At 36.3% G+C, this 22,230-nt stretch overlaps 1 protein-coding gene across 3 annotated transcripts in view; it reads left to right on the top strand.

Annotated features, from left to right (window-relative positions):
- The window catches only part of mino (glycerol-3-phosphate acyltransferase mino), a 140,246-nt gene that overhangs the window by 108,398 nt on the left and 9,618 nt on the right, over positions 1-22,230 (top strand). For 2 of the 3 annotated variants that reach the window (XM_071585718.1, XM_071585717.1), the window contains exons 5-13: positions 10,102-10,260; positions 10,623-10,810; positions 12,319-12,552; positions 12,684-12,871; positions 13,399-13,634; positions 14,769-14,961; positions 15,571-15,755; positions 17,817-17,967; positions 20,582-20,796. In XM_071585718.1, coding sequence (XP_071441819.1) covers positions 10,102-10,260; positions 10,623-10,810; positions 12,319-12,552; positions 12,684-12,871; positions 13,399-13,634; positions 14,769-14,961; positions 15,571-15,755; positions 17,817-17,967; positions 20,582-20,796 — 1,749 coding nt within the window. Of the gene's footprint in view, positions 1-9,658; positions 9,770-10,101; positions 10,261-10,622; positions 10,811-12,318; positions 12,553-12,683; positions 12,872-13,398; positions 13,635-14,768; positions 14,962-15,570; positions 15,756-17,816; positions 17,968-20,581; positions 20,797-22,230 lie in introns of those variants that run through there. The other variant, XM_071585719.1, reaches the window with a different exon arrangement.

The raw sequence follows: 22,230 nt of genomic DNA, 5'->3' as shown, positions 1-22,230 counted from the left end.
ATCATGTCTTTTGCGACGTCAACACGGTCTCTTTTTTGCATGAAATTGAGGTCTTTTGGAACCAACTTTGCTGCTACACGACGGAAACCCAAATCATTAACCACAATGTCTTGGGCGGACCCATAGGCAATGTTCAAGTCCTCCGCTATTTCTCTGATGGTTAATTTGCGGTTATTGACCAACATTTCTTTTACTTTATCAATTTTTTCACCGACTTTCGATGTCGATGGTCTGCCACTGCGTTCATCATCTTTGATTGACTCACGACCACTTCTGAACCGCTCGTGCCACTGGTAAACGACCGTTTTTTTTAGAGAATCGTTGCCGAAACACTTTTCCAACATTTCCAACGTCCGTGCGCCACTAAATCCGTTTTTTACGCAAAATTTAATACAAGTTCGTTGTTGCAAATTTAAATCCATTTCTGAAATTGTAAAAAATCGCCAACACACACAGAGATAGATGTACTCTTGGCTACGTAACTTTTGCAAATGTCAAGTTATGACACTAAGATTTAAAGGGAATATCAACAACAGATGTACCAATTTAACAAAAAAAACAGAACTCAAATCGGAACGATGGGAGCGCCACACGGTGGTTATTCCGGGAACTTTTTGATCAAGGTAGTATATAATACATCTACATCTAAGCAGTATCACGTCAGCGCGTCTTGGGGTTATTAGGATCCCAGCAGCCCATGTAGAAAGAAGTATTAGTTTATAAATATACTTGAATACCTGCTAGGTCATATACAACTCTGGTGCAAATACATGCCTATATACATCATGCTATAATTTTTGCGCTAGGCCAACTCATCTAATTATAGTATTCAAGTTAATATAATCTGTTCAGCTCTTGGCTTTGATTTTGTTATGCTGTTGTCGTACTGTGAGAGGAAAGAGCGACTACTTGAATCTGTCTTTGACGAGGTCTATCTTTCTTATTTTATCCCCATGGTCGAATCCACCAAGATTATTTCTTGTCGTAATAATTCCTTCTGTGTCGCACGAAAACTCACGGGTAATAGCGATGTTTAAAAAGTAGAGGAGAACGGCAAAGTTCATTCTTCACCGAAAACTAACAATTTATTAAGTGCGTTAATGACCTGGATGCAATATGCTCATCTCATTGATGTGATAATGCAGATGAATCCTTTCATCCTCTTGGATTAAAATAAGACTGTCAACATGGTTGGGCGTTACTCAGCTAAAGTAATTACTGAAGATTCACCCGGTAGTTTTAATTTTCCAATATGTATGGAAGAATTTATTGACCAATGAAGTACATCACGCTTAGGTCCATGTCTCATGATCCATCTCCTGAGTACGGTGTAGCTTATAGCTAGGCATACGTTGACCCGATTTTCCCCTTGGCCTAAATCCCCCCGGGGCACCTTAATAACACGTAGTCGACTCGAGATACTTCAGCTGGAGATTGGAACTCAAATCAATTCTAAGTGAACGCACGTAATCTGTTGAAAGAATTAGCATTTTTAGGCGTAAGGTGGTTAAATTGTTAGGTTTTGACATAATGTTACGTACACTTCCGAATATACTCACACTGCGCATTCTTTACGACAAAAAGAATTACAACTTTAAACTCGGCGCACGAAGAAACTAAAGGCTATGTAATCTCTATTGCCTCGAATAAGAAATCGACTTTTGTACGTGTTATTCGTTATACAGAGTCGCGGAACCACTTACTTGCATATCGTCGATCACGTAGCCCGATCTCCATATTAATTCCCCTATTTTCAATTTCGGCGTAAATAATAATATGATTCGAATCTATTCGCGTGGGATGCATTTCGATTATGCCATTTTAAGTTCGTCGATTCCTCTGATAAGATTCGAATTAATTGAAAGGATTTTGATTTTAGAAAATCAAGTATCGCTTAGTTGGCAATAGTGTAATAATTAGTTTTAGTTTTTCGCCGAAAAAATCGCGTACAATGTGTATGAATGCGTATTCATCACCTTCAGGTACAAAGAACGCATCACCAATTAATTCTGTGAAAAATTACAACAAACTTTTATCTTACGATGTATTTATGCAAATGGAAGTTGGGCCCAAAAAATGTTGTGCATAAAAGTGTAATTCCACCCCATCTATTTTACGGGAATGAAACTGAGGTAAGGTCCATAAGGCAGTAGAAGAAATTAGTGAAAGGAAGTTGTAAGTAGGGGGTTGTTTCGACTTTGCCTATCCCTAAAGGGAACGACGTGAAGGGTGAGTGCGTAGAAAGTGAACTCCTGCGGCCTTTATTTACTTCGTGTTTTGTGGTATTTCTGTTGGGGACAAGCTTTGTATTGCTTTACTTTTTTTTCAGCCTTCGGGTCTCGCTTGTATTTGCTCTTCGACTGACATGGTGATCCTCGGTTACAGGTGATGAGTGGCCGCCGCCTCTGTTTGCCATTGCTTCGATAAGGGCTTGTTTATTGTCTGTGAGTGAGATCCGAGGGTATCGCTTCCGAGCCGTCCAATTTTCACTCTGCTCGGAATCTCGCCGTTGCCATGAGGGCGGGCGGTGGTGGTTATCAAATGCGTTCCCTCCCCTCTCTCTCCCCTAACACCATCCCCCTCAATCGCTCGCCAGAGAGATTACTTTGAAATCCGTGTCGGGGGAAGGAATCTCATCACGTGACGTTATTTGCGAGAGCTATTGTTTATCCCCTCCCCCCCACAAGCCCTCTCTCCCTGCGGCGCTAAACTATTATCGCCTATCGCGAGCGAGTCCTGTTAGGGGGTTGGGGGAGGGAGGGTGCGATCTTCACGGCACTTCAACGTCATATGTCGACCCTCGCCCTCTTATCTGTTCAGCATATCTAGTCTTCCTCCGTCAAGCCGAACTGTGAACGCCCTTTCTCCTTTCAATGGGGACGATCTTTTTCTGAGAGAGTAGAAATAAGAGGAGGTAGAGAGAGAGGAAGTGCCTAGTTGGGTAAAATTCAAAGGAAGGTGAACGATATTTTGGAGGAAATGATGGAGAGGCATAGAGTTGGATGCCGAAGGTTGGAGAATGAATGGAGGGAAAGGGAGAGAGAGGGAAAGAATAGTTTTGGTAGATTCTTTGCAGGCTCGTAGAAAGTATGGAGGGCCGAAGAAGAGCATGTTTGGCAAACCGCGGAGTTAAAGCTGGGGGGGGGGGGGGGTGGGAATACACGCGATATGCGATCGTCCAAACTCGGCCTTAATTGGGTAGATAGCCAATGGTGATGCGCGTTCATGAGCCCGTGACTTTGAATTCGATCGTGCATCTTCGTTTGAAGTGAAGAGAGTGGGATCCTGTGAAGAGCGCGGGGGTTCGAATCCCTAGGGTGAGATATCTTTTTGTTGCCATTTTAACCTGCACTCGGAATGCTCGCGGAGGCTGCACTTAGTCGGGGGTGTGCTCTTGTACAAAGGCAGGCGACGCCTCTGAGGTTGCCCAGGAGCGTCGCTCAAAATCGAACTTTAGCCCTTTAGTCAGCATCCCTGCGCTCTATCCCATGGAAAACCATGTCCAGTGTGACTCAGCAACTTACCATTGGTATACTCCCCGTCAATATTGATGCGCTTTTTATTGCCAACGTACCTGTGTATTCTTTTTGATCGCTTAAGTCTTTTTGCGGACACTTAGAAGACGAACCCAGTAGTTAGGGAAGTTTGTGGCAGTGCCTCGTTCCTTGACTTTCGCGTATACCAAATTTACGATTTGCTCAAACCTCCGCGCCAACGGTGTAATTCCGTATTTACATAATATTTTTGTTTAGACAAATTCATGTAGACTTAGATTAATGTATGTTTAATAAAAATAATGCATGCAATAAAAAATTCCCCCAGTACCACTAAAAAATCATCTCCGTCCGAGGTTTAGCGTACTTAGAGGAATACTCTTTGTAATTCCCGTGTCCGAAGACCCTTAATTCAAGTCATACGCGTCGTGCTCACCGCTGCTGCTTACTCAGAGTACTGAGGCTGTAACTTATTGTAAGGTTTCAAAATCTTTTCAAGCCTCCTTAGCGACTAGGCTGTGTTCGCCGTGTAGTGACTCTGTATTCTCTACGATTCTGGCTTCTGGAAGTCCTCCTTGCGACGTTTTAGGGATTGGGGCCCCGCTTCGCTGTACCCCATAATCCTTAGCATCCTTCCGAAGATCATGGGGGCACCGCGAAAGGGCTAAATTTAGTGTCCCTTTTGTTGGCACTTTCCATTCCTTACCAGCCGAAAGCGCACTCCAGATGCCGTAGCATCGTGTGAGTGGCTGATTTATTATACGTTTCAGTAATGGTGCAGAACCCACAGCTCGTGACCACTGCTGTTGACTTTTTTAAAATAAAAAGATGTATGAAATATCCCAATAGAATTTCATTATTTTGCGAGAATTTTAATTATTTCTTTGCTAAATTCGATTTAAAATTCCTATTTCTTAAACTGTGGTTTCAAGCTTCACCTTGTGGAAATTGTAATGTCCATAATAACAGAAGGAACTACATAACCCTTTCTTGAACCCGATGATACCGTATCACGGCGAAACGCGTTATGCAACGTAGTAAAATTCTGTGGAAAAGGACATTAATTCTGTCATCCTTTTCGTTTCTTAGTTACCTCATGTATGTGCTATTGATATAAAATAATTAAAACTAACGCAGTAATTTCTGTATTAGCTACGCTTTTCCTGATGCGGCCCGCAAGTTCGGAAGACAATCGTTTTTCGTCCCGATAATAAAAAGGCCGTGCATCTCTGCATTAGGGGTTCATGTTGCCCTTGCCTTGATGTACGTTTTGTACAATTCGTAGTAATAATTCGCCCTAATTAATGAGTCGAAACGTGTATTACGGAGTCTTCTGTTTATCTTTCGACGGAAGAACGCAAAGTTAAAGAATTTTTCTTTGATTTTTTCGTTTAGTTTCGATGATGAAATTCTTTCTTTGAATTGCCTATCAGAGTTTGTAAGAGATGTGTATCTAGACCGCCATTCCTGGCGCGTGAAGATTTTGGGCGTAGGATTTATGAAGGGCTCGCACGTGATTTAGATTCTCTCTGCACCGTTTGTTGAAAGCAACAAAAAATGAGCTATATTCTGGTATTGATTGTTGCTAATCAACAATAATCAACTGGAATTAAAATAATAATAATATCATGAGTCGTCCCTATGGGTCTCACCTGCTGCTGAATTTTATCCCGTGCTGCCCGGTTATCAAACACCTGACAGAACCCGCGCGTTATGTTCACATTCGGCGTATTAGATCAAGGGCCACCTGAAAGATATTCTCCGTGACAAACCGGGCAAAATGGGATGTTTGCAAATTATGTAGAGGGAAAATTGCCATCACATTATTTAAATAAAGTAGCGTTATATCTCAACAATCTTCTATGAACGCTTACGCAAACTTCGCCCTGTCAGTTTTTAGTGCGAAATTACTGCGACGTTGGAGCATTTTCAAAATAACTAATAACGTAATAAAATCTGTATCTCATTCCATATCCATTATAATTTCATTAGCGTGCGCATATTTAATTTTTATTTGGATCCCTTGTCGTTGTTGACCGAAGAAGACCCTCCGACAGGAAGTGTGTGCCGAGTTATTTATCGCTGCATGCGAAAATGCCATTATTTCTGTCTCGCCTAAGATTTATCGGGATATTTTTTCATGATGTAGATCCCGATTCCAACCCACACAGTAGATACATAAATGGATACATTAGTGTTTTATTTTAATCCAGAGAACTTAACGGCAGCCATTTGAAAGTGTTTAATGTGAAGTGCCTAATTTTATCCATGAATCGTTCAATCCATTCAACACTAGAAACCTCCGATTCTATTACTTGAAAGACGAAGAAGTGGTTCTCGCTAATTTGGAAAACTCCGAGATTATCGCTGTTCTGGAACGCTTGGAATATTAAGTGTAGTTGGGGATATATCGTTGATAATCGTTTCTGTGCCTGCCAATTCCAGCTGTATCGAAAACCATCCATGTGTAGAAGTTGTACTACCTTGGCATGGTAAGATATGTTTTATTTACGTATAAATCAATTTAAACTTTACTGATTATAATAAAGGAAGAGTTTTTAGTGCAAGATCCAAAAGGTAATATTTAGTTGAGCGTGGACTTTATAATGACTACCAACTTTTATAAAATCTCATGGGCATCTAAAGCTCATAACCCCGGCTAAACAGACTTCCTAAGGAAAAGTCCTCCCCCTAGACTCTGTTAGCGAATGACTTTTATTAAAAAATGAAAAAAAAACAAAAGAAAACATATTCCAAATGGCGTTGGAAGTTGATGATGCGTAGAATTTCGGAATGCAAGATCTTATCTGTAAGATAACTAGTTAATATTTTATTAGCGTTGTTCTGTTAAAATTTTAAAAATGAAAATTTTAATTGTGGCTTTCAGTTTGATTGAGTTAGTTTTTGTGATAAATAACTGTTGTATGACGATTTAATTTTTGTTTGACTTTCGCAAGTCCGTTGACTAGCCTAGGATCTGCTTGAAACAACTTCTTAGGGGATAGAAACCCATTTTACCGACTTGAGAATTCACGGCATCGATCTATTTCCTTGGTGTAGTTAAAATATTTTACTCGAATTTGCGAATTTAAACGAATTTGCGGCGTGAATGGTGTGCGCATGGCTCCACTCATATTTAATCATTCACTATTGACGTATGGATAATTCAATGGAAGGAACGTTAGTTTACCGAGGACGACGAAGGCTTAGGGGTAATGGCATAGTCCACGATTGCCCTCCACGCTTGCCTAACTTCTCAGACTTTAAAGATTATCTTCAGTGATTTTTCTTGTCAGTGTTTTTATCTTATGATCAATTCTCTAGTGAGTATCGCTAGTCACTATTCAGCCCGTGTATTTCGGTGATAAGAAGTTAACGCATTTTCGCTATTTATGTTTCTTTTCTATCAAATAATGCAGTAATAATGCGGATATACAACCAGACTCAGATGAAGAGATGGATCTGTGTGATGGTGGGGGCATGGCCACGCTCTCTTGGAATATTTTTGGTTATAATGAAAATCAAAATAAATATAAATTAGACACTCTAAATTAATGTTGAACAATTACTATCCGCTGAACCTAAAATTATCTGCTAAAGATTGCATTTTAGTCTCTGAATTAGATAGATTAGTTCCAAAATCAATATGATTGTCCACTATTTTATGGGGAAAAAGGTTATAAATTCTTTTTCATATATATGAAAATGGCCCACAACCACCCTTATTTCATAGGTTTTCTAGTTCCACTATTGGTTAGATGCAAGTAGTAACTGGATATTTGTGAAGTTTTTAAACCTATCTCAGGACAATCGATTACAGTCCGCATGTGAGAGTGAAGATCCGCTTGCTTGCGAAGCACTTAATTAAATACGTCAAGTGATGGTCCGGGCGCAATCGGCGTGCCGCGCCCGCTCCGTGGTGCCTTGATAAGATGTGTAATAAGTAATTAATGTGATAGAGGCTTCCTTTCTAAAGTTTGCACCGCAGTGCACGAAGGGGTGCTTACGCCATTAAAGGACGTACGTGTGTGTGCACGCCAAAGATATGTCTGTAACGCCACAGATATAAATTCATGATATAATCAAATCTGGCATCGTTTTGCTCGGTTAAACGGGAACTTTGAGAGGGTTGATTTGGTTCTAGGATCAGTATGTACGAGGTGTGTTCAATAAATAACGGGAATTTGAGCTATTTGGTATTTTTTTTATTTATTCGTCCGTATCAATGTTATCACCTTCGAAGTTGTCCCTATTAGGTACTATACGCTTATGCCAGCGCTTTTTTCAATCTTCAAAACGCTCGAATATGGATGCTGGAACATCATTGCATTGCTGTATTCGGCCAAAAATTAACGAACAAGCAGTTGAGTGAATCGAAGAAGCATTGTCGTGGTGCAAAAGCCACGAATTGTTGCGCCACAATTACGGACTTTTTTTCGTATTGCTTCACGCAAATGGCGCTTGAACCTGTCAGTAATACTCTTTATTGATCGTTTGACCTTGTGACTAGAGCTCATGGTGTACAATTCCGTGCATTATGCGAAATTACATTATTCCCGTTACTTTTTGAACACGCCGTCGTATACATTATCAAGGGAGTCGCCAAGATGCTTTTTATAAATATCCGCCGTTGACTCATTACATCACGACGGGGTTACTTGTGATTGTCATATTTGTTCCTTTTTCATTATGATTATCCATCCTAATTGGTCAGTGGAATAATACTGACTTCAGTACCCCCAAACTGTCAACATAATACCTCCATGATACGTTAGACTTCATCATATTTACCATTCTGACGAAAATTGCCGGCGTTGAAAAAGCTCATAAAATAGGCCAAGTAGATGTAGCTGAGAGTGGTAATGCCATACGGTAATTTGAATGAGAATCGTATTGGACTGTTTACAATTAATTAAATGCTATGATTTGCAATTAGACATGTAATTGAAATAAGCTAGAGATTGAAGAAAAATTTTAATGGTGATATAGTACGATGCGTGATAAATACAAGCATCGACCCATGATTTTATGCTCATTTTATTTCAAAAATCCGAACGAAGTTGACGCAATATAAAACAGCCAACTGCCCCTGACTTTGATATTCTATACGATTAAGTTGTCGTTGGAATGAAATCATTCAGCAAACATTTTTTTGAGTTGGCGAATCGATTTAGCCGTCAACTCGCCTGCTGATCCATAATTTGAAAATGCAAAGCCCTTCGCAAGGGTTTAAAGTAGTGGGTGATTATTGAGGTTACGTTTTGTTGAGATTTGAAGCTCTCTTGCGGCGTTAGTACTTGCTGTGAGTTAAATTGATCGTGTAATTTTAATGGATTGGATAATTCGATAATTATTTTATTTTACATAGGGGTTGAGCTTCCAATTGTGGACACCCATACTTGATACTTAAAAATCATCCGCCTTACCTTGGAGGCTGATTACAAGCATGCGCGTATTAACCTTCTCGTGAAACTTACTTCAAATGGCCCTTCTGAGTATTATAGTCAATTCTTTTTGTGTTCGGATTCCTTATCTCCGAGAGAAATCAATGGTAAGCATTTTGAAAAGATTTAATTCTATCCTAAGATGAGTGTTTACATCATCATTCATCTGGAACTTAAAGACAGTTTCGATTGCGTGCAATGTTGCTGGTTGAAATGAGGAAACGATACGGGAAGAAGGAAAGAAGTGTACCCTTTGGAAGCGATCATGAACTCTGCTGAAATAATGGAAATGTTGCTGGAGACGTTGGATGTTCTGATGACGCGTTGCTCCATTTGTACTGACCGGGATGCGAAAAAACTGATAGTCACTGTTTTTCGTTGTTGCTAACTGAAAGGATTTCGTTATTACTTACGATTTTGGTATTTACTGTTAATTTATTGGATACAAAATCGGAAAAGGATAATGTTGCCACCTTCAGTTATCATGCCATATTTGGGGATTAATGTATTTAAAAGCCTGGCAAAGGAAAAGTTCAGCATCGCCATTCAAACAGTAGCTTCTACGTGTATGTAGTTCACTTTTCGTCCGCTAGGTCTTGAGGACGGCTGTAATGACCGTGATCTTCAGCCAAAATATTTTTCTGGTCGGCATGGGCTAAATATAATAAGATGCTTCGGCAAAAGAGATGTGCGATGTCTGTCGTTGTTTTCCGGGATAACAGTGTGCATTGCTGACAGTGATTAGTGTAGTTACATGACACTACACTCGTTAGAATAATGGATTATCAATGGAGTAAACTGGACTTGTACAAAGATATTTTACGGCGGAACGTACGTTGTATTTTGTAAACCAATTTTTACATCAGTTCCGGATATGTTTAAATATAATTGATTCTTATGTTTGAATTGTAATTTTAGGGTGACATATTTGTTGTAATCGGTTAATGATTTAACATAATTTATGCGGGAATTACAAAATTACATTAGGTCTATGACCCCCTTGTGAAATCGTAAAAAGTTTTCCACGTGTAAATATCCTCTTCGACACTAATTTTAGTGCAACGATTCACACCGGCCTTATCAGGGATATTGATTTGCTATCGTTTATCGAACTGGTGTATATGTGAAATATTGTCTTTATACGTGTAATTCATTCTTTCCAGAGTGCCAGCATAGATCATGCGTTCGCCAATATGGGAATTAGAAATGCCCTCCTGGTTGATACCCGAGGTACTCACAACAGTTATTTCACACGCACATTTTGCTATTTGGCTCGCGTTGGACAATTGAAGAAGTATGAGTACAAACGCATTTATTCCTCCGTAAGTTATTTTTTATTTCATACTTTAGATGCTATTTGCTGAATTTCTTCGAAAAAGAACATGTTTCATATTGGTTCCCTGGTGATATTTTATTGTCTTGGAGACAGATGGATATGCATTTATAATTTAATCTAAATATTATTGCACTGATTTATTAACCATGATTTATAAGGGAATAAATTCTATAATTAATAATATCTTTTATAGACCAAGTCTGTTTATTGTTAATGAAGAAATGAAATTATTCACTTTTGTCCATATGTTTTTCCTTGATATGAGAGTGAAAAACTATTCCCAATAGTTGTTAAATGTGTTAATAATGAATGGCTACTGGAGTGAATACTCAGTGATGAATTTTTCAGGTTTTAAGTGACGATAATGTGGTGAAAGCTATTGAAGAAGCAGCTAATATGGAAGCTGAGGATAGGAAAGCATGCTGTGGCAAAAGTCCTGATGAGGAGACATTTAAAATAATTCTTGAAAAACATCGGAAGCGTGCAGTTAAAATACTTGGTGATATGTCATCTAAGCTTTCAGATTTCATGCTGAGGTCAGTATTTGTGTTTCAAAGAAATTTTCTTTACCGGAAGTTTGATATTACAGTTCTCAGGTATTCTTTATGAGTTCATATGGAATCCAAATTGTTGCCCTATATTTTAAAATGCTCATAATTATACCACACACGCCTTTAAACACTCTAATGGTATTTACTCATTTTTAAACAAAATTTAAGATGTGCTATGTGTAAAAAGTTTATGCAATGGGAAACATATGAGAGCTGTTTTTCATTTAAGTATATAGAATAATAATTTTGATAATAATTTGCATCTCATGTTGATTAACAAAGGTGATGACATTTCTCGTCACCTCTTATGTTATATTAAAGTTAGCAGCACGGTAAAATTTTCTCAAAAGAGTCACTGCATTGTGTAAATGGTTCAAATGATACCTTTATGTTAGAATTTGAATGTTTTGGTGCTTGCTAATTTCACTTAAGTTCTCATTTCATTTAGCCCTATCCGATTGATATTATCACCTAATCTTGTGGTGAAATCTTGCTAAGAGAGTGCAATGCAATCTCTTGAAAAGTCCATGCTCTGTCAATCCATCTGAGATCCATTTTTGTTTGACAGAATGGAGCTTTGCCTTCATTTATCAAAAAGATAGCGACTAAGAAAGATGTGGTAATAATCAACTCTGCTTCCATTATTTTGTGACAAAGTACCAATAGGTATACTGCCATTCCATGTTATATCATATCAGTATTGTGCAAGACTTTTATATCATGTTTCTATCATCTCTATTTCAATCTCCTCAATTTCTATCCCTCTTGGCAAGGGAAACCAGTATCTTATTATATGAAAAACTGTGTTGAAAAAGACCATCTCAAGTTATTGAAAACTTGTAAAAAATTTTATCCTAACACTAAGATATTAGTGCATTCCAATTTGAATGATTTCACATGACTGATTTCCAAAGCAGCTCTTCATTCCATTGCATGTCTCAAAATTTTGCAATCCAACACATTCTGATATTTTTGTATTTGTTAACTGAATGCAGCTTGTGCATGAATATCATTTTCACTTTTTCTTCTTCTGAAATTCTTTGAGAATCAGTTTATCACTATGTCTGCAAGTAACTTCTTTCTTTATTATTTGTGGGATTATATGTGAGTGTAAAAATCTCTTTATCCCTACCACAAGAAAATGAAATTTTTTGATATTTAATCTTTAGATATATTCAATTTGAATCATCAGAACAATTAATGTTCATTACTAGACAGTTATAAGATCATGCTATCCATGTGTATATCCATCTTCTTGCACATAAGAAAATAGGTACATGTGAAAGTTTATCATTAAATATCTTTCTGGCTTGTGTCCATGTTACAGTCTGACAAGCTACCTCATGGCATGCATGTGTGTTTCTTTTGAAAATTTATTTCCATTTCTTTATTCATTGATTCATTGCCTATCCATTATTGGACATTGACAAATTAGGCCATGAGTCATATTTCAATTTTAAAGTTAATGAATCTGTATATTTTCTTTTGTACAGGGTGAAAGGATGGCTCTTATACAAGGTACTTCCCAGCTTTCTGTCAAGTGTTGTCGTCCACTGTGGTCAAGTTGAAGTGCTGAAGCAAGCATCAAAAAGGGGCCTCCCAATGATCATCCTGCCATTGCACCGAAGCCATTTGGATTACATCCTCCTTTCATTTATTTTGCTTGACAATGAAATTAAGTGTCCCATTGTAGCAGCTGGTGATAACTTAAGAATACCATTTTTTGGGTTAGTTCCTTCCTTTTCTTTCATATATCTCTCTAATCATATCTCAGTCTTTATATTGCTATTTGGAAAGTGCACCAGAGTGGAGAATCTTCCTCCGTGATTGTTACTCATTGAATATTTTATTTGGACAGAGCATGGCTACGTCGCCTTGGTGCCTTTTTTATCAGACGAAAGATGCACCCAGAGCAAGGTCGTAGGGATGTAATATATCGCACAGTTCTACATTCGTACATGATTGAATCCTTAAGAGCTGGCCACAACATGGAATTTTTCATCGAAGGAGGGCGAACTCGGACTGGAAAGCCTTGCTTACCAAAAGGTGATGCATATTCCATAGTTAAATTTTGTGAAAATTTTACACGAGTTCAGAGTAATAGCAGAAGTTCTTTGTGTGTGTGTGTTTGCAGTAGATGGCAGTAATTTAAGGCAAAGTTTCCCTGAACATTAAGTTATATTTTCTCAACTTAAGCTTGGCTTAAGCTGAATGGTTGATCATTTAAAAATATGCCATCTTCCTAGGCCACCGTAAAAACATAAGGGACACTTATAGAGGGCATTCAAAATTACCATTTAATATCCTCCCGTCACAATTTTCACTTATCTTGGAGTATGTATTATCCTAAAGTTATCATCATTCCAAAATGTTTCTTTAGCATTCTGTTTCATGGAAATCATATTTTTACTGTTTAATTTTTCATAAAATAACTTTGTAAATGAGTTTGTAGAGTATGCAAGAAGTTAATTATAACTTTTGTTATATGCTGAATGATTTAGGTATGAGTGAGAATTATCCCTGCACAAAATATGAGGAGTGCTGATTTTTAGTTAAAGTGTCAATTATTTCAGGGGGACTATTATCTGTGATTATTGAAGCATACCTGGATGGAGTTATTGAGGATGCCCTGCTTGTACCGTGCAGCTTGAACTATGAGCGTCTTGTGGATGGCAACTTTGTGAGAGAGCAGCTTGGGCGACCGAAGATTCCCGAAAGCTTCTTTAGTGCAGTGAAAGCAATATGGTCTGTTATAACCTCACACTATGGGATGATTAGAATGGACTTTGGAGCACCATATTCTGTGAAGGTTGGTTTTTGCGGCATTCAGTCCAAACTGCTCAATGATCACCATTTGCTCTTAATATTTGGAGTACTTAATGAAAAGAAAAATACTTGCATCTGTTATAATAAAAATCAGCCAGAATATGCAAGATTAAAAGGTGTATTCGTGGTACTAGTAATAGAGAGTGACAATAACTTAGGTTAATTTAGTATAGATTAGGCTTTAGTATTGGTATCAGTAAGAAATATGAAATTCATGGTATGTGGTGTTAAGGAATATTGACTGTGAAATGACGTTAGGATGGGGCTGGTATAGCTCAGGGGTGGTGTGTGTCTGACTACAAAGCTCAAGGTCACCGATTCTTAGAGATACCAAATATTTTCAGCTTTGGAAAAATGGTATTTCTGTATTTATTTGTGAGGAGGCCATGAGAAAATTTACCCTGTACCAATGGTGGAAGGCATAAGTTTCACCATTAGGCACTGATAGTGCAAATAAAGAAGTATTACATGTCGCAGCTGTAGGGGAGAGAGATAGTCACAGAATGGCCGTAGAACTGTGATGTGGAAGGCAATCAGAAGCAACCACCTCTCCAAAGATGTAGCCTAGATTTCAAATAAGAAGAATGAAGGGCTACAGTGAACCAATCTTAGGATTGAAATACTGATGATGATGATTTTAAATCATAAATGATTTTATGCATAACTTGTAACAACTTCATGATGCTAAAGGAAAATTGCTTATCCACAAAAGTCCTATTATATTTCTGACCAGTTTTGATTCAGATTTGCATCACAAAACTACTCATAAATAAAGTATATTTGGTGGAACAGTAATATTTTCTCCCTGTAACAAAGAATTTTGAGTAGCTGTGAAATAAAATCAAACATGTAAGTCCTAGAAGGAAAATTAAGCAACTCAACAAAAGATTTTTACTCTTATTATTCACAAAAGAGTGTTGCCCAATTTATTTCCTAAAGATTTTGTATTCATTACTTCTATTGTGCTTCTAGTAATAAAATCACAAAGTAAAGTTTCTCTCAGAAACCGTTCAGAGATAACTCTTTACTGGAGTACATAGTATCTACCATTTTCTGACTTGATCATTTCTGGGTTTGTTTTGCATGCCAGTATTAATTAGACTAAATCCATTTACAGGAACTAATGAATGCTTATCACTTGCGAACTGGGAAAGTCTTAAATGCAAGTGTTGTCAGTGAAATTCATAAAACCATAACCTCAAATTCAGGAATCCATCAAGCCCCTTCAAGCACGTCCCTTTATGGAACAGATGTTGTTGCAGAAGAGAGAAGGCATGCGGTGGAGAGTATTGCCCGTCATGTCATTTATGGTAGATATGAGCTATATTTAAATTTGAGATGTTAAATTTGTTTAATTAATTTTCAAAATATATGCCAAAGTGCAAGAAGCACAGTTTGTACATACTGTTGGGTGTTATTCAATGGTAAAAGAAAATAGACTTAATGTGTACTAGATATTCATTGAAGGCATTATCCTATTATCTGGTTTAAAATAATTTCCTTTGGATTTTTGGGGCAAAAATAATCCTTGGAATGCAAAACATTTTCTTTGTGGATAGTTTCTTATTTTGTTGCTTTAAGTAAGTTTTCTCTGGAATTTTACATTTTGTCTTGGTTGGAACAGCTTTGAGAAAAACTAATCTATGTAAGAATGTTTAAATGGAGCTATATATAAATCTTTTTGTTGTCTTTATAAAATGCAGGTAATGTAATGATATAGCAGATAAGTGATTTTTTTGAATGTGGTATTATATTTTAATATTATAAATCTATATAAAGTCAAAATTATGGGAAATGATTCTTGGAGGATTTTTTAAAATTTTTTTGTTGAGTTTATTAATATTATATCTATTAATATTATGTATATTAATATTATGTATATTATTGTTATTAATATTATATCCCTACTTTTATTGCAGATTGTGCAAGAGTTACTGCGTATGTGTCTACAAATGTTGTCGCATTTTTACTGCTGAATGAGTTCAGGCGTGGGGTGCCAATAATTCAATTGGCAGATGCCGTTGAAAGACTTAAAGAAAGACTACGTATGAGAGGACGTGATGTTGGTTTCACTGGGGATTCATTGGACATTGTTAATCATGCAGTAAGTTATTATTATTCATTATCATTATTAGGTGCTAGTCATTAATATTCATTCTTTGTTGCGTAATAAAAAAGCCTCTTTTGTTCATTTGTCCTGGAAACAGAAAAGGTTACTTGATTGTGCATTGGGCTTGGAATTTTTCCGTTTTAAAATTTTCAATTGTTGTAGTAAACATTGAATTTATTTATTTTTGGCTCTTAAACACTAAATTAATATGCACCGTTTAGGAGACCAACTATTTAAAATGTGAGAATTAAAGTTGTAATTTAGGTTCTTGTTGTATCAGTTGCAACAGTTGTGTGCACGAAGGGAATAATTATAAAATTTGTTCCTCCAATGAGAAGCTTGAGATATTTTTATGACAGTTTACTGTCTTTTAAAATAGAAACCTCATCTTTTAAAGTTGATTTGTTAATATTGCTCAAGAATATTTTTCTTTATTGAATGCATTCAATAAATATTTTGTAAATATATTTGTTTCCTATGCATTTAATCAAAAGCAACTGCTGCCCCCAGCATATTTGAGTACATAGTTGTGGCAGGAATGAATGTGAGGAAATAAAACATATTCCACTTTAATAAGAATTGGGATTTTCCTCAGTGATTTATTGTGAACAAAATATTTCAATTCCAGGCATCAACATTAGGTACAATATTCAAGTTTTTTTTTAACATTTGAAAGTGGTGTATTTGTAGAGCAAACTTGGGGTGGTGTGGAGAGAGAGAGGATAGCGTGAAGGAGTGAAAGGGAGGTGTTGTGGATACAAATGGTGTTGGTTCCGGAGCTGGGGTTGTTGGCTGTTGTCATTTTAATGGGGAAATAAATAAAATCACCTAATTATATAGATGCATTGGTATTGTAATTCATTGAATACTTATTTACATTGTATATAACCTCTCGATATTTACATTTCATTCTTTAATAGTTCCTAGCATATTACTTTCCTCATTTTTTGGTGTTCTTATTTAAAAAGTAAGTTACAATTAATGATAAGATATGTGAGCATGAGAACTGCCCACCAGTATATAAATAATTTTTAGGAGAAATTTTTGAAATTCTCCTTTTTTGTCATAAAAAATTGATATGATTAAAAATGAAATCTTCTATGATGGTTAAGTTTTAATAATCCTTTTTATGTTCTCAGTTTAAGTTGAATGCTCACAGAAATGGTGGCAGCAATATTTTACCATTGTTTTCTGTTCATCAAGTTTATTTTTATTTTCACTTTACATTTGGTAATTGAATGGCTCTTCTTTGTTGTAGGGTGATTGTGTGCAATTTGGTTGATTGGCTAAATTCATTTGATGAAAATTGACTTTCTAGTTCCATTTAGTAAATTTGATGATTTCCATTGGCTGATGTTACTAATGCTTACTTAATTTGACTTCAATGTTGACTAGCTGTGTCACCACTGTTGGAGTAACTGTTTAGTTGCATTGCTTTGTTGAACTATGCCAATCCCTTGAAAATTTAGAAATAAACTTCTGAAACCTTGTGAAACAAGGGATAGCTCAATAGCTAGGTAGTCATTTATCATCATACTGAACCATTCACAAAAAAAATTATCCCTAGGATATTATGTTTTATTTGACAAAAAGATGTCATTCATCATGAACGTTTAAGTTTTAAAGTTCATTTTCTTTGGAAATTAGCCAAAGTTGAACTAGTGAAAAAAAATTTATTTCTTGAAGAAATAAAGATTTTGCCTCACTAACAATTGAAAATTTAGTGGAAATTATTTTGGAAATTCAGTAAACACAAAAAGTAGCATTTTTAAGTGTGAGGGTGATGGCTACAGAATATTGATAGTTTATAATACCAAGTGTATCAGATAAATATGCACAACAAATTACTGGGTTTGAGTATGTAATAGCATTTTCAATGTCCCTGAGGCCATTATGTTTTAATGGAATTTTATTGCTGCTGAAAAGAACACCTCTTTTCATCAATTATTCTTTCCATAAAACATTTTTATTCATAGTTTATGTCTTATGAAGGTCTCTCAGTTTTATGTATTTAATTTTGTCCTTCCTAATCTGATCAATGTTGCTTTGTTTAAGGTAAATCTTCTGGGGCCTGGGCTTGTTGTGAAGGAAATGAATAGTTCCAAGGAAATAATTGTTCATCCTGTTACGATACTTCCTAATGTGATAGAACTAGCTTATTACTCTCACTGCCTGCTGCCAGTTTTCGCATTGGATTCCGCCATTAGTAAGAAGTATTTTTAAGTTATGTGTTGTTGTAAATATGTTTTTGTTCAGGATTTCATCTGCCTAAAATGTTTTTTTTTAACACAATGGGTTCACCAGCCTTCTTCAGGTGAGGTGCAATTTGTGTTTATTTGCTGGTGAGCATTGGAGATGCATTCGAGGTTAAGTGCAGCCGTGGCAACTGTTACCCCAATCAAATATCACTAAAATTTCCCATGTGAGAGCATCAAAAAGCGGCAATAAATTGATGAATCCATCTGTTGGAAATCATAGAATACATTTGGGATGGACTGACCCACAGCATTGATTTTGAAAATGCCAGTGTCAGTAGAAGAGGGACAATTTCCCCAGATTGATATGGGGAGATAATTGAAAATATTTAGAAACCTGATTAATTTCAAAGGGAAAGACATATTGTCACTTGTTGCTCAACAATTGGAAACATGTCGTCGACCATAAAAAAAACAATAATGGTCAGCAGCTGGGATATAATAGTAGTTGCATGAATGCCCGTGAAACGATTGTGTTAAAAAACATTTGCGCGTATAAAATCATAAACAGAACTGTATTCATTAACACCATTCTGTGGAAGCTATCACGACGATTTATATATTATGATAACTTTTGAGTCTGAAATTATGGGTATGCCCAGAGGCATAATGAATTTTGCTTGGAACGGGGTGCAACGGCATAATTTGCTGATTTGAATTCAAATTCCCTTCAAATAAGCTAGTTATGCTTCCACACCCTGCATATATGTAAGGGAAGCCCCCATGAGGAAGGCCAAGAGACACATGCTTGAGCAGTGTAAAGAGGGATGCTAGGTGAACGTGCAGAATATGTTTCTCCTGAGAACTAACTCATCAATGCTCATTTGATTAGATAAAAAATTTTCAGTTGGCAGGCTATCAAAGTGGATTTTTTTCAATTAACCTTAAGGATAAATTGACCCTTGCAGCAAATGTTAGAAAACTGTTAGCCAATCAATTAGCACCATCTTTTGCATTTAATTCCATTTTTATGATTTGATAAACTGATAGAAATATGGACATTTCTAAGTTTTATCCTTCCTGCATGAATAGTACTGCTTGAAATTAATGGAACATCTTGTGACATTCTGGGGTTCACATGAAATTTTTCGAATCGGCCCATTCATGACATGCCTAACTTAGGAGACTCAAGGAGAGCCTTTGGCATATGTGATTCATTAAGCACCCTATCTTTGATTACTTGCTTTTGTTGTTTTATAGTTGCTTCCATTTGCCATTATTCATAGGGTAATATTTCTGTATCAATAGTTTAAACAATGTTATGAATAATATCTTTCAGCCCCAGCCAGCCCTCCCAGAGGAAGGACTACTGAATTTGAGGGTGAAAATAAGGCAAAGCACCTTATAACTCACAGATTGGAGCATTAAAATTTTTTCGAATGGGACATAGAACTTTGAGTAATGAACACCAATATTTTTAACATCTTATACTGCATCCTGGGAAATTTATCATTTATAGTTTATACACTGTGGAATGTTAAATTCACTACGAACCACTTGCGTATGCGTCTTACTGTGAATGAAATTAGAGTTTAAATTACAAGTTAAATTTAAAATGATTAAAATCATTATAAAAATATTTCATCTGGAACAACTTTCAATATTCCAGTGACAAATAGTGGAGGGATTCATGGATAATCACATTTTCCCTGAAAATTTCATTGAGTTGTAGGGATTACTTATTATATAAGTTATGCAGTCCACTGATGCCATGATAAGCCAGAGAGCTTTAATTCTTCCATCTACTGGATTCAAAGCTAAAATAATTGGGCTGTTATTCTGGCTCATTATGTGCTAATGCTTGGCAATGGATCCGAGACAAAAAGTCAGGAGGATTTGTATAGTTTCTGTTAGGACTATTGCATCAGAATGTGATAGTCCTAACAGAAACTATACCACTCCCAAGTGAATTGCATTGAAAATCTAAATAACCAAATTATGATTATTGAATGACACTGCACTATTTGAAAAGTATAATTTCTAATGCTCCTATCCCCAGTCATTTCTGACATAACTAAATTCTGGCAGAAGGAAGCATGGCATCAGGAAATTTTAACTGGCAAGGAATCAGAGGTAAAGTGTTAAATAAATCATGTATGCTGACTGTACTCCTTGCACCCTCTCCTTCACATGGAATCATCCCTTACTTGTCCAATAGTTCAGCATTGCCAGCCATCATAGAAGGGATGGTTTGAAAACATTTGCATGGAAAATGTCTCAGAGTGCATCAAGGTGTTGCTTAGATTTTGGTCAGCACTGCACTTAATGCATTCGTAAAAAATTCTCGGCTATTTCTTTAATAATAACATGCACACACTTTCTTCAAATTCAAACGGATCATCATTTTCATTGTGCACCACATTAGGTAGTTTAATAGTAAAAGATTTAATGCAAGGACTGTTCTTAAAGGCTATCCAAATAATTGTTCAGAGTACCTAAATCATGACTTATTCTGTGGGTTGATTTATGATGAAGTTATATTTTGAAAAAGTGCTTGTATGTGTTATGCATTGATTTTTGCCTCTTTGGCGAAGTAGTTAATGAAATGATTCCTCTTTTATCTAGTGAGAGCTCTGGGATCACTTCTGGCTGAAGAAAAGCATCAAAGGAGTGATCCATGCAGATGCTACGTTGTGTCTCGGGAGGACCTTGTAGATCGTACACTCGAGTTCTGTGATATTCTTCAGTATGAGGCAGTGTGGAATCGGCCATGCTATCCTATTGAAAATTTGATAGAGGACCATATAGATTATCTTGTGGAAGATGGCTTTTTGACTCTGGTAAGGAAACTATTCTCCTAATTTTGTAAGTCATTGAATGTGTTTATCGTATGTTACAAAATCCATATAATGATACCTACATGGTGTGATGCTATAGTTCGACACAAAATTCATTCATTGGGGTGTATGGTGAATTGGATATAGAAATTGTTAATGTTTACAAATGTTTAATTTATAATGTAATCATGGAAAGGAAATTAATTGAAAAAAGTGGGTGTAATTGTTATCAACTGTATTCTTGAGGGAAGAAAAATGAGAGGAAATTTTGGTGATGCAATGCTCATGTAATCCATAAATTGATTTAATTTTCTCGAGGGTTCTAATTTTGGTGGAGTGTAAACAAGTGCACTGCTACAGAAATTTTTAGAATAGACTTACTGTTGAAGATACAAGGCATATGAGCAGAGAATGGATGTCCTTTTGTCTAAGTTGGTATTGGCACACCCTTCACTCAATCACCATGATTGATTGAGCCTAAGATTATCCTTTTTGATTTGATTGATTTGTAATCCTTTAATTGACCCAATATATGGGTAGTCTTTCCTGAATTTATTGTTCCCTTGCCGTTTTGGAAGTGCATTTTTCTGAAAATACTGTTTAAACTAAAATAATTCATATTGGCTTTGTGCATTATGTTTTTGAGAATCTAAATGATTGGATACTAAAAATATGCAACCATAGATAGAAATGAATTTTTTATATTTGGTAACTATTAATGTTTTTGCAACCCTGCATTGTCTGCAACTCAACAATACATAAAAGAGATGCCAAGTAGGGTATAGTATGGAATTAAAACTGAAAGAGCTTATATTATGCAAAAAATGCATAAATGTGAATGAACAGGAGTTTTTTTACTTAGCTTTGATTTTGCCAGCTGTGCTATGACTTTCTGATAGCACGAGCATTTTCCCCGTCACCACATCCTCCCTCCCATTCAATTCATGGAAAATGTAAAACTTTTTGAAAATCTTCAATATCAAAACCTCTTGAATCAATTTCCAAGATACGATGGTCCATTCGTATACCTGATTCAGTCTTGGATTCTAAATTCTTCCTGTTGGGCTGGTTTCATGAACCATGATGGCCGGACACAAGTAGTTCCTCCTTAATTGAACTTCAAAGGGGGATGGTGATTGATTGACATCTTCCCTTAGATGGCCGAGAAATTCACTCAGAGGTTGCATGTTGAGATGATTGATAAGGGCATTTGGCTGCTTTCCAACGTACATTTTACATTCAAAAGCCAAGTTCTATCCCCTTCCAGCCCTTGTCAAGCTTCAAAATAAAATACTCTGGAATTAAATTAATAGATATCCATTTGAAGATTTTTTATTTTATTAAACAAATGAGTTAATAGTGGTGATAAATTATTTATACTTTAAATGAATCCAACATGTAATTATTGCAACATGAATATGTTGAAAAAATAAAATT

Source organism: Hetaerina americana, unplaced genomic scaffold (genome assembly GCF_022747635.1).
Source record: "Hetaerina americana unplaced genomic scaffold, ioHetAmer1.1.p SCAF_2, whole genome shotgun sequence".
NCBI classification, from domain to species: domain Eukaryota; kingdom Metazoa; phylum Arthropoda; class Insecta; order Odonata; family Calopterygidae; genus Hetaerina; species Hetaerina americana.
This window is presented reverse-complemented; position numbering and strand designations above follow the sequence as displayed.